We start from the raw sequence: 11,818 nt of genomic DNA on the forward strand, positions 1-11,818 counted from the left end.
GCGTGCACAGCAATTGACAGTTTTTGTTAATGTTTTAGGAAGATCCCGGGCCTTAATGTTTATGCCCAGATGCAGAATGAGAAAGAGCAAGAGCTGATCAGCCCAGTCAGTCACAGTGAAAACAGTCCCAATATCACTCAGGCTGAGCTGAGGAACCCTGGCCCACTTATAGATGAGAAGTTGGACCCACAGCCCATAGGTAAATAACTCCCAGTAGCCAATCGCTGGTCAGTCTGAATAATAATTGGCTAAATCTTTTCTACCCCTTTTCTCAGCTTAAGACCCCTGTCTTCTGCTCTGTTAATTAACATTCTTAGTAGGAACTAAGCTAAGCTGTCAATGTACTTTCTCTCACTTTGTTTTCACTAGGATAGAAAGTAAAATCATAACATGAGGCCTTCCTGTCTCTATCCAATAGGTTTCTCCTTAGTTGTCTCTTGTCTTTCATAAAACTGCCCTGGGACCCTCACTAACACGCGTGGTTTCTGACATTTATGTGAACGAGAGAAAAAATGTCCTGCTCTGAGAAAACAAAATCTTTGGGTTTATGGCATGGTGGAGGGGTTGGAGTGGGATGTTTCAGGGAGAGGTAAGTATGGATGGAGAGCGGGGTACACCAAACCAAGTGGGAGCTGTAACAGAGAAGAGGAGAGGCTGCATCCTCTGGCTAATGGCAGAGGGGGAGCCATGGCTCCTAAAGGCGTGTAGGGGGAAATGGTGTGGGCAGGGGTTTCAGATGCTCCCAAAATAGAACAGTAATATAGAAAGGGTTCTTGTAGGGCAGGAGCGTGGAAGGCAAGGCATCCTGAGGATGTGTATGTTATGAGAAAGGAGCGATCAAATATTCTAGACTGTATCCTCAGGGAATAAATTTGACTTAAAGAAAAATGCCTGGGTGGATGCAAAGGGGAATGCCAAGTGCCTATTTTGTTTGCTTAGCTCCCCACAACTAGAATCCGAGGTGCACTTCGAATGTATTTAAGTAGGGCTCCCCCTTTACCTGTAGAATTGCCGATTTCAGCTAAGTTGTGCTTGAGAATCAGAGAGCCAGAGAGGGATGTGCTGCTCATGTCCAAATTGCTAAACATTCTTCATGTGGAGGCCCCCCTTCTCCCCTCAGGAAGCTAAACAATAAATGGAACCACATTTTGGATGGTAACTCTCTCCCTGTGGTTCCTCCAGTCTGTTAGCATCGGGAGTTGGAGCTGTAAATGGTCTCATCTCCGTCTTGTGCTGCAGTCTTGGCTGATGCATTTTATTCATCAACCATCCATCCATGCTTCACTCTAACTTGATAATACCAAGTCGCCTGGAAGCCCCTTACATATGACTTTCAATATGTTACTGGAAAAAATGAGTAGCTAAATGAAAACATAACCCTGTCTTTAAATGGATATGGTAGAGGTCTGTAGATGTATTAAGGGAAAATTTCAATGTAATAACTCTGCCAGTATTGTAGGTAATAATAACAACTGCAGTCACATCTGGTGTCCAATTTTCTCAATGCATTTTCTTCTATTTGGGGAGACAGGGTGATAAATGTGTAATTGCTTTGGTTAAAACGAAAAAAGCTTTTCTGTCCTCAGTCCAGAGCAGTATTCACCCCATCCAGTCACTTTTAAAGCTTCTAAGTGAATTTTTCTTGGGTCATTTGATTCTCAATCCTATTTCCAAGGGTGGGAAGCCCAGTTACTGTTTACCTTATTAGAGCAGCCATCCCTCCTTCTCCAGGAGCATCTCTCAGCAGATTACAAAGTCTTTGACACCTTTTCATTTCAAATGTCATTAAATAAGTAAGTGTAACACATTTTCTCTTAGGAGAGTAGCTTTACCCTCCCCTCCCTCCCCTTCTGCTCAACCTGGTGAATCGTCTCTCCGATTGAAAAGAGCAAGACATGCCACTCCACCTTCTACGCCAAAGCGGGGACCTTCCGGGGCACACTTTACAATTTAAAGAAAAAAACCCCAAAAGCGGAGACCTGCTGATCGGGAAAGAATTTCGCTCTTGTCGAAGTGCATCATCGTTTCCTGTCCACTAACTCTATTTTTTTCCCCTTTGTTGTTCTGTTTCCTATTTTGCCAGGAAGTATTTCCATAGTTGCTGAGAATCAAAGCACAAAAGAAATCCCTACCTATGTAAATGTTTGAATGGAGGACGCCAGTAAAAAAAACAAAAACAAAAACAAAAAAACAAAAAACAAAAACAAACAAAAAAACACATTAAAAACACTCACTGCATCTGGACTTTTTAATTCTTCAGACACAGACAACAAGGGTTTTTAGCTTTAAACCTGTGCATGTGGACATGATCCTGAGAACACGTTTGGAGGGGCGGTGTACAGGTGCTCTATTTTAATGGAAAAACGCTCCCCTCTTCCCTTCCTTTTCTCTCTTTTTTTCTGATCCGTCGTGTTTGTAGGAGATTCGTAATAAATAGAGGCCAAGGAAATCTGCATGTATTTTTTTGGAAGTATTCTTGGCTCTAGATTTAACAGCAATTTTAGCACTATAGCCCACGGGGCTGGGTTAGCCACCCGGGGCCAATTTCATAAGACACAAAAGAGATGCCACACAGGAGTTTTGAAACCTTGGGCTCTTTCTCTGTTAATTTCCTTTATTTATGTCTTCCCATTTGATTTCCCTTCTGTCCCTCCATTGGACAACAGTAGCTCTTCATGCTCTGTGACTCCAGGGGGGAAAGGGGCAATCGGTGCAGATAATGGGGAACATCAGTCTGGGAAGAGTGAGCCAGGGATGTAAGTTGAAAATGGGCATTTCTTTCCCATTCATTTATTTCTAGTGGCTCCAACATCCATATAGAAGGGACTTGTTTTCCTCTTCATATCACCCTTCAGGGCAGTTAGGATATAAGACCTGATTTTAACACTAATTTGACCTTTCATCCATTATTTTCCATGTCTGAACCAATCAATTTTTCCTTTGGTCTTTCCACCTCTTAATTTAACCCTCACTCCTTAGAGGACCAAGGCATCTAGCTGCTTCATCTTTCTGTTTTTTGTTTTTTTTTCCACCCTCCTGTCAACCTACTCCTCCTCCTGTTTTTTTTTTTTTTTTTAATATAAACTCTGCCATAGCCTTTCCTGTTATCTCATGGACATTCTCTTTAGACTCTGCCCCAATGGATTCCCACTTTTACTAAAGCCTATTCCAAATTTCTCTCTGCATTAGAGTTGCCATTGAGTGTTGGGAAGTAACCTGGATCAGTGCAAAAACATTGTTAGAAGTCAAAAAACGAAAACAAAAACTTGATTCTACCCTTGTCTTTGCCACTTATTGTGACCTTGAGCAATTTCTTCCTCTGTATGGGCTCTAGTTTTCTCTGTAAATTGATGAGTTTGGACCAAATGGACTCTAAACTCCTTCAAGAGTCTGTAGCTAACCTGGCTCCTATACAAGAGGAGGAATCTAGCTCTATACATTGTACCCTCCATCCTAGATCCCCCAACCTCAAGCCAGGACCCCATTTTTAAAAATGTCAATAGATTACACCTCAAAAAAAAAAGCTTCAGATATGAAATGGTGCTACTTAAGTCAATGAGATTGGGTCATGTTTGGAGAAGGGATCCAGAAGGATTGTTTATGCCTGACTTAGACTCCTTGTGGTCCAACCAGTGTTTATTCATGGAGGCAATTCATTTGTAAATGCTATATTTCTATTACAATATATTTGATTCATTTCCCCATGACCTACCTTCTTCCCACCCCACTTACACACATATAACTTTATGTTGATGGCTATCCGAAGAGAGAAAATGCTACCCAAACCCTTCTCATTGTAAAGTGGCAATGTGCATGTGACTTTAAGCTGACTTAAACTCAAGAAGGGTTGTCAGCACCATAATTCAATTAAAGGAAATCCATTTTAGAAACTACACAGATCTAAAAGAAATAAACTGAGGTTTGTTAGATAGTGGAGATGATATTTTTGGCTATCTTGATGGTCCCGGTAGTACACAAACACATACATATCCATGGATATTCTGTTTTCAATAGAAGAGGGGAAAGTAAATGATAAAATAGACAGAACTCAGCAAAGCAAATCAGTAAAACAGTATGATGGCATTCAAATTATTCCAGGATCTTTTCTGGTGTGGACCAGAAAAACCAAAGAAGGAATAGGCTTGAAAACAGAGGACATTTAGGAGAAAGCCCCAAAGACTTAGGAGTACAGAGACCAACCACAATTGTGGGAAAAGGCAGTTTCATATTTTCATTTTAGAGCTTAATCTCATCCCTTGCCTGGGGCCTTAACACAGGACATGATCGTTTCTGGTAACTGGTGTAGTGAGTGCAGCATCTATCATTAGATGAGCCCCAGCAGGGAATGTATATGTTCCCTTTTGCCTCAGCTCTAGAATATGGGTTGTTTGGGAGCAGCTTTATAGGTTTTGCTAACAGGATTTTTCTGCTTGGGAATCCAAGATTAAATTTAGGAATTGGATGCCTTTGGTAGTTACTACTTTGGTGCTCCCGTCCCACAAGAGACATACCTGTTGGCCTATTCCATTAAAGATTTCTATTTGATTCTGGGAAATGGAAAGATTAGAGAAGAGCAGAGAAAGTTTAGCAAGTAACAACATAGGAAAGTTTTAGATGTAGAGTTCCAATGTCATTAAATGGAGAAAAAGAATCATCTTCTTGACCTAGCATTGGAATAGGGGTAGACATTAAATGTTGGTCATTACGGAGATGAGTCACTGATGACCACTTTGAAAAAGAGCAGCTTGTGTGATCTGAGAATGAGTAAGCTGAAGAGGGGTGGGAAAAGCATTGGATTGTAGAAGTTGAGATGTAGACCCCAGCCCTGGCTTTGCCATGAACTGAAGTCAGTATCCTTCTGGGGGCTTCATTTTTCTCATTTTGAAAATGAGGCAATGGCACTAGATGATCTCTAAGGTACCATCTTGCTATGATATTCTGTTCCTAAGAGGATCTACTTATCAACAAGGCCACCATCACCACCCCTACATCCTCCCATTCTCTTGAAGATTACCCCTGAAATGCAGGCACTAGGCCAAAGAGTTACTGGAAGAATTAGTTCTTTTCTCCCCTGTGGGCCCAGTTATGTCTTTGAAAGGAGGCATTTAGGAGGAACAGGGATCCAGAGGGGACCAAGAGCCTACCCCTATTTATCAGAGGGAAACAGAGAGGGAACTACAGCAAGAACCTGGTGAGTTTAAGGAGTGTTTGGTCAAAAAATGGAGGAGCCATTATAAGAAACAAGCAAGGTACAAGGCAAACCCAGTCAGGACTTCCTTTAAGCCCTGGAGGAAAAATGTGCAAACCTCACCCTAAACTAAGGGCCAGCAGCTTCCTTGCCTTGTTGCTAATTAGACTCATCCCTCCAAAATGCAGAGGTTGGCTTTGCTTTTTTCAGGAGTTCCAAACAGCAACTTCTAGAGCGATGGGACACTTGACAGCTGTTCTGTGTTTTCCAGAATTCCAACTGAGCATTGAAATCCCTCATTAGCCAACTTATTTTTATAGGAAGCCAATTAAAAAATGAAAGTTTTCTTATTGTATTGGAACTACTTCTAATTTTAAAATGACTTTTTTGATGTATTTTTTTGGTTAAATAAGATGTAGTGTAATGTATAATTGCTATTGTTTATTGCTTTTACAATCATATTTATTAAACAGATAATGTCTCTAACATTGTTGCCTCTGTGTATCTGTCCCTTTATTCAAAATCCATGCTGTTCCCACTCACCCGAGAAATGGCTATAGTGGTGGAGTATCTCTAGAGCTATCAGCGGGGGGAAAGCCTTTTGCATATCACAGGCACTCCATTTTTACTACAAAGTCAAATCATATTCTGCATACCAAAATTCAACCCATACCTTCAACTGGTTATGAGAGATATCCTTTGCTTTCCTAAATTATTCCATTCTAAGGAAGAATCTGCAGTGGGTTAATAGAAATAATGATTCTGTTGTTACTTTGAGAAAGCAGATTTAAGGAATGGATTAGGATGGGTGGGGAGAAATTTCCTTTTCCACCTGTATTTACAGAATTATACCTAAGGTGGGACAATAGGGCTTTACCTAAGGGTAAATAATTTATAGAGTGTCAACAGCATTATTCTAAGAACAGATCTTCCATTTCTCCCAACTATCCATTGGTGTTCTAGGAAGTTGCACCTTAGAACAGGTTACTCTCCAACTTGTCACAGGTGCAGTTAGGGATCCAGGTATTAAGAATGATGACCTGGGAGGGTCAGAAGGTGGCTCAGAGGACAGAGATCCAGGCCTAGAGAAGGAAGGTCTTGGGTTAAAATTTGACCTCATACACTTCCTAGCTATGTGACCCTGGGCAAGTTACTTAACCCCCATTGCCTAGCCCTTATTGATCTTCTGTCTTGAAACTGATACTTTAGGATGAATTCTAAGCCAGATTAAGTTAGGGTTTTAAAAAAAAAGAATCATTATCTTCCATCAAAGCCTGCCCTTAGGAAATATATCCAGAAATCCTTCCTGTGCATTATTGAAGAATTTCACTGGAATAACATGACATGTCATGTCTACAGAGTCTGCTGGAATCAAGTTGGGAGAAAACAAGGTAAGTCTGACCACATACCCTTTTGTGTTTATGATGCTTTCTTGGGCAATGACAACTCATCTTATCAGATCTTCCAAATACAACTATGGATCAGTCAGTATATGAGGTGCACAGATGCTAGGACCCTGACTTCATGGAGTTTATAATCTCATAAGGGTATAAGGGGCAGTGAGGTGGCACAGTGAATAGAGTGCCAGTTTTGGAATTAGGAAGACTCAATTTTTTATTGATTGTTTTATTGGCATACTTAAGAAAGTGATAGAGAAAAGTTAATAAAGATTAAACTTAAAAATATGTCCTGAATTTTTTAAAAATTTTATTAATTGATTGATTTAGAGAATTTCCAGGTTTACAAAAATCTTATTCTTTCCCTCCCCCAAACCTCTCCCATAGCCAAAGTACAACTTCACTGGGTTTTACATGTGTCATTAGTCAAGACCTATTTCCATATTATTGATATTTGCACTAGGGTGATCATTTAGAGTCTACATCGCCAATCATATCTCCATTGACCCATATTATCAAGCAGTTGTTTTTCTTCTGTGTTTCTTTCTCACAATTCTTCCTCTGGATGTGGATAGTGTTCTTTCTCATACATCACTCAGAGTTGTCCTGGATCATTGCATTGCTACTAGTAGAGAAGTCCATTACATTTGATTGTACCACAGTGTATCAGTCTCTGTGTACAATGTTCTCCTGGTTCTGCTCCTCTTGCTCTGCATCACTTCCTGGAGGTTGTTCCAGTCCCCATGGAATTCCTCCACTTTATTATTCCTTTGAGCACAACAATATTCCATCACCAACATATACCACAATTTGTTCAGCCATTCCCCAATTGAAGGGCATCCCCTCATTTTCCAATTTTTTGCCACCACAAAGAGTGTAAATATGAATATTATTGTACAAGTCTTTTTCCTTATTATCTCTTTGGGGTACAAACCCAGCAGTGCTATGCCTGGATCAAAGGGCAGACAGTCTTTTAGTGCCCTTGGGCAAGGAAGACTCATCTTGCTGGGTTCAAATCTGTCCTTGGACACCAGGTGACCTGAGGAAAGCCATTTATTCTCTAATTGCCTGGCAAAGGGATCCACTAGAAAATAAATGGCAAACGGTTCTAATATTTTTACCCAGAGAACCCCATGGATGGCTGTGGTCCATGACCAAACAACAGAAAAATGTAGTAGAATGTAGAAGAAAGACGACTGGTGCAAGAGTCAGGAAGAACTAGACTGAAGCCTCAACTCCAGTATATTCTAACTATGTGACCCTACACAAGAAATTGAAATTCTCTGAAAGAAGAAGAAAGTGCTTTTGATAGCTCTCAGAGATGATAAAGCTATAATTAGCAGAGAAGAAGATCCTGACTTGTGCTGGTAGGGGGAGAATCCTCAATTGAAAGTTTCTTTTATCAATGAAATCAGAGTTCTAATCTCTATTCCCATTCACACACACACATACAAATGTGTGCATTCTTATCCATGCATACATGCTCATAGGAAGACATATATAACTGCACATATGTTGGCAAATAGGTAGAGTGGTAGATGGAACCCTGGGCCCCTGACTCCAGGAAGACGAGTTCAAATAGGATCTTAGATGCTTATTAGCTGTGTGACCTTGGCCAAGTTATTTCACCTTTGCCTGCCTCCGTTTCTTCAACTATTAAATGAAGATAATGATAGCATCTATCTCCTGGGTGTTGTGTGGATATATAAGATGCAAGATGCTATTTGCAAAGATGTGCCTAGTGAGTTGGCACTATATAAATGATAGCTACTTTTATATATTGCATACATCTATTTCTATAAGCACATAGAAATATATATAAAATGTGTGTATATATATATATATATATATTTATATGTGTGTGTTATCTTCCCTATTAGAATGGGAGCTCCTTGAAAGCAGACAAAATGTAAAAATATATAAATATATATATTTTTTATATATTTTATATATATATGCTCTAAGGTGATAACATCTCTAGGACTTTGCTGAGCCCATGATCTCAGATTTTGAGTTGGAAGGGACCTCAGAAACCATCTAGTGCCATGCCCTCATTTTAGAGAGGATAAAGAAACTGAGGTCCATGAAGATCTTATATATATGATGTGTAAGGGATCACAGAGATAGAAGCTTTCACAGGTGGGATATGAACTCAAGTCCTTGGACTCAACACCTGATGTTGAACCATATCACCTGATAGAGTGGAGGCATGCTTTTTGTGTATATGTATATGCAGATGGAATTGCTCAAAAGACAATGGGGTATCTCACTCCAAAAGTCAGGAGAAAACTGGGTTTAAGACCCATGCTTTATAGTTTGTTGTTTATGTGGCCATGAGATGCAGTGAAAATAGAGGTAATAATATTAGCCGTGAACACCTCCTATGTAGAGTTGAAATGAGGCTCTAAATTAAAACATTTTGTAGGCAATAAAATTCATAAATAATAAATCAGAATTATGAATGAATGAAAAAGCCTTTATAAATCTTTATGTGCCATAGGTATGCCCTGAGAAAGAAATAGCAAAATGAGAGTCTTTACTCTCAAGGAGCTCCCATTCTAATAAGGAAGACTCTCTCTCTCTCTCTCTCTCATATACATATATATATATATATATATATATATATATATATATATATATATATATATATATATATATATATATGAATGTATTTTAAGGGGTAAAATTAGGGATTCTTGCCTGAATATATTATACTAGTGATTGCCAGGAATTAACTCAATCCCAATAAAATACTCAAGTCAGTGTGGGAAGTTTATGGTGGTTTAATTACATTTGTGACAGAGGCTGGCACTAGAGAAAAAAGTGCCAGACTGAAGAGTATGTGAAATTGATTACCTCGATGGGGGAGGGGCTCCAGGAGTGGATTCCTGAGGAGAGAAGACTCTGGCTTAGAGAACAGTGAGGGTCTCTTGGTCTTGAGATGCCCGAAGAGAGAAGTTGAGAAAATACTTTCTCCTGAGGGTAACCCACTTTTCCTGCCAATGACTGGAAATCCTTCCCCCCAACACTTCCCAATTGAAGTGACTTTCTAAAGAGAAACCTGAGCAGACTTTACCTCAGCTCCTGTTGCCCAGGGGTGAGTCAACCTGACTTTCTCTCAGGGGGCTCAGGCTGCCAAGGCCTGAGTTCCCCCACCACCACCACAAACTCAAGTAGGAAGGGGAAAGGGTTTAGATAGAGACAGGGATCCCCTCTCCCCACTTTCCTTTTCCCATTCTTCCCTGCCCGTTATTTCCTTTTGTATTACCTGATTGAGTTAACATTAAAAGTTATCTGTTCCTCAAGCTGAGTGTGAGTGAACAGATCAAGGGGAGACCTTTTGGTCTTGAGTAATGGAGGGGGGACAAGAGAGTGAATTGGGGAGAGCACCTTTAGCTAAGGAGGGAAGGCAGAAGGGGGAAAATCTTCAAACCCCCTCTCCTCTCTCTGAGCCAACCTGTTACATCATCTGTCTCCTCTGAACCCCACTTTGAGAAGGGGGGTTTTCCTCTCTTTCTCCCTCTCTCTATCAAAAGTCCAAGCTTCCCTCAGGGTACAAAACTTCTTCTTTTATTTTTTAATACACAATAGAGGGAAGAAATTAAAAAGAAGAGAGAAAGAAAAGAGAATGTAAATTGTTCCAGCCCGGGCTGAACTAGGCAAGAGTTCAGAGGCCTTGACCAAGGGGCCTTCTCAATCTAGCACGGCTTCTAGCCATGAGGCCTTCTCTGAGATGAGGGGTCTCCTAGGAGGATAGTGTTTTTAGGAGGTAAAGGAAAAAGGAATCAGCCTAAACCACTTACCAAGCATGCTAAGAACTTCTCCCAGTCACCTCACCAGCAAGCCGTAAATAGCCAAACCTCCAAAATGCAAACCAGTCTGCCATGAGCCACACGAGCAAGACAGAGAGCAACATCTCCAGCCAGAGAGAGGAAGTACCACAAAATATATAGATCGTTCTTTACATCAGTTCCTGCATCTCACATGTACCAATGGAAGCTTAAACTTGCCTTAGGACAGACCAGTGTGTCTGTCAGTTGTTTCTTATTTGTCTTTTGCTAGCACATGTTTGTCATAGGCCATCCTCCTCAACACTTAATTCTTAAGTAGGGGTGTATACATTCCTGGTTGCTAGGATTTTAAAGACTAATCAGGGTGGAGAAAATCTAACATTCACAGTATGTATATGGCAAAGCAGAGACTAATGCATCTTTTTAAATGTCATTTCTATTGATAAAAAGCACATTTGTTTCTGATGTTGAACCATCTGATGATGTCAAGGACTGTGGTGGCAAGAAATTTCTAGGTCTTTAGTAGCTGATTATAGAATTTTATTTATCATTATATGCATGTATACATAGAGAAATGAACACAGAAATGGCGCCACCTCCCATTCTGATGATCTGGGCTTCTGCTGCTGAGAGATCTCCATGGTGAGCTAGACTCAGGCTCACGAGTCTGAATCCCATCATGTAAATAATGCCTGACCCCCTTCACCCCACACCTGCCTCTGGGAAGAATAATCAGAGCCTCTCTGCCATTTCTGGAAAGTGGTTTCACCTTCCTAACCCTCCTTGGCTTCTGATTCTCTCTGTGTTGTCTTTCTTTCTTAGAATCCAAGTCCCGTCAGGGCAGATCTTCTTGCTTCTGTGTCTGTTGTCTAGTACATAATAAAATTAGTATTAAACCCATTACTTCACATAGTTTTTTTAAGAATCAATGAGATCATATTTATGAAGCACTTTTTTTTTAAATACCTTATTATATCTTGCAATCAATACTGTGTATTAGTGTGGAGGCAGAAAAGTGGTAAAGGCTAGGCAATGACAGTTAAGTGACTTGCCCAGGGTCACCCAGTTAGGAAGTGTCTGAATCTAGGACCTCCCATCTCTAGGCCTGGCTCTCAACCCACTGAGTTATCTAACTGCCCTTGTAAAGCACTTTGTAAACCTTGAAGCAAGGTGGCTTAGAACTTTGAAGAAAGTGGCCATGCCAAGGCATATATACATCATTGGGAGGAACTTGGGGTTATCCTCACCCAGAATTATGCATTCAAGCAGTTTAAAGCATCCCCAAAAGTCTGATGGCAGTGAATAGTGATTGTTGGTGATTTACCTCAATACTTGACCAAAATGTAAAAAGTAGAATCATTTTAATAGCTGATTATAGGATTTTAAAATTGCTGGATTTTTAGTGAGAGGATCTGGGTTCAAAATTTGACCATGCTATTTAA

The 11,818-nt window shown here is 40.3% G+C and overlaps 1 protein-coding gene across 3 annotated transcripts in view; it reads left to right on the forward strand.

The window, feature by feature from the left end:
* The window catches only part of SORCS1 (sortilin related VPS10 domain containing receptor 1), a 757,576-nt gene extending 751,902 nt beyond the window's left edge, over window positions 1–5,674 (forward strand). Inside the window, exon 26 of one of the 3 annotated variants that reach the window (XM_056804202.1) lies at window positions 39–5,674. In XM_056804202.1, the coding sequence (XP_056660180.1) occupies window positions 39–207 (169 nt within the window). In that variant the 3' untranslated portion in view covers window positions 208–5,674. The remainder of the gene's footprint in view (window positions 1–38) is intronic. The other 2 variants (XM_007479039.3, XM_007479040.3) reach the window with 2 other exon arrangements.
* The last annotated feature ends 6,144 nt before the right edge of the window (window positions 5,675–11,818 follow it).

This window comes from Monodelphis domestica, chromosome 1 (assembly GCF_027887165.1).
Source record: "Monodelphis domestica isolate mMonDom1 chromosome 1, mMonDom1.pri, whole genome shotgun sequence".
NCBI classification, from domain to species: domain Eukaryota; kingdom Metazoa; phylum Chordata; class Mammalia; order Didelphimorphia; family Didelphidae; genus Monodelphis; species Monodelphis domestica.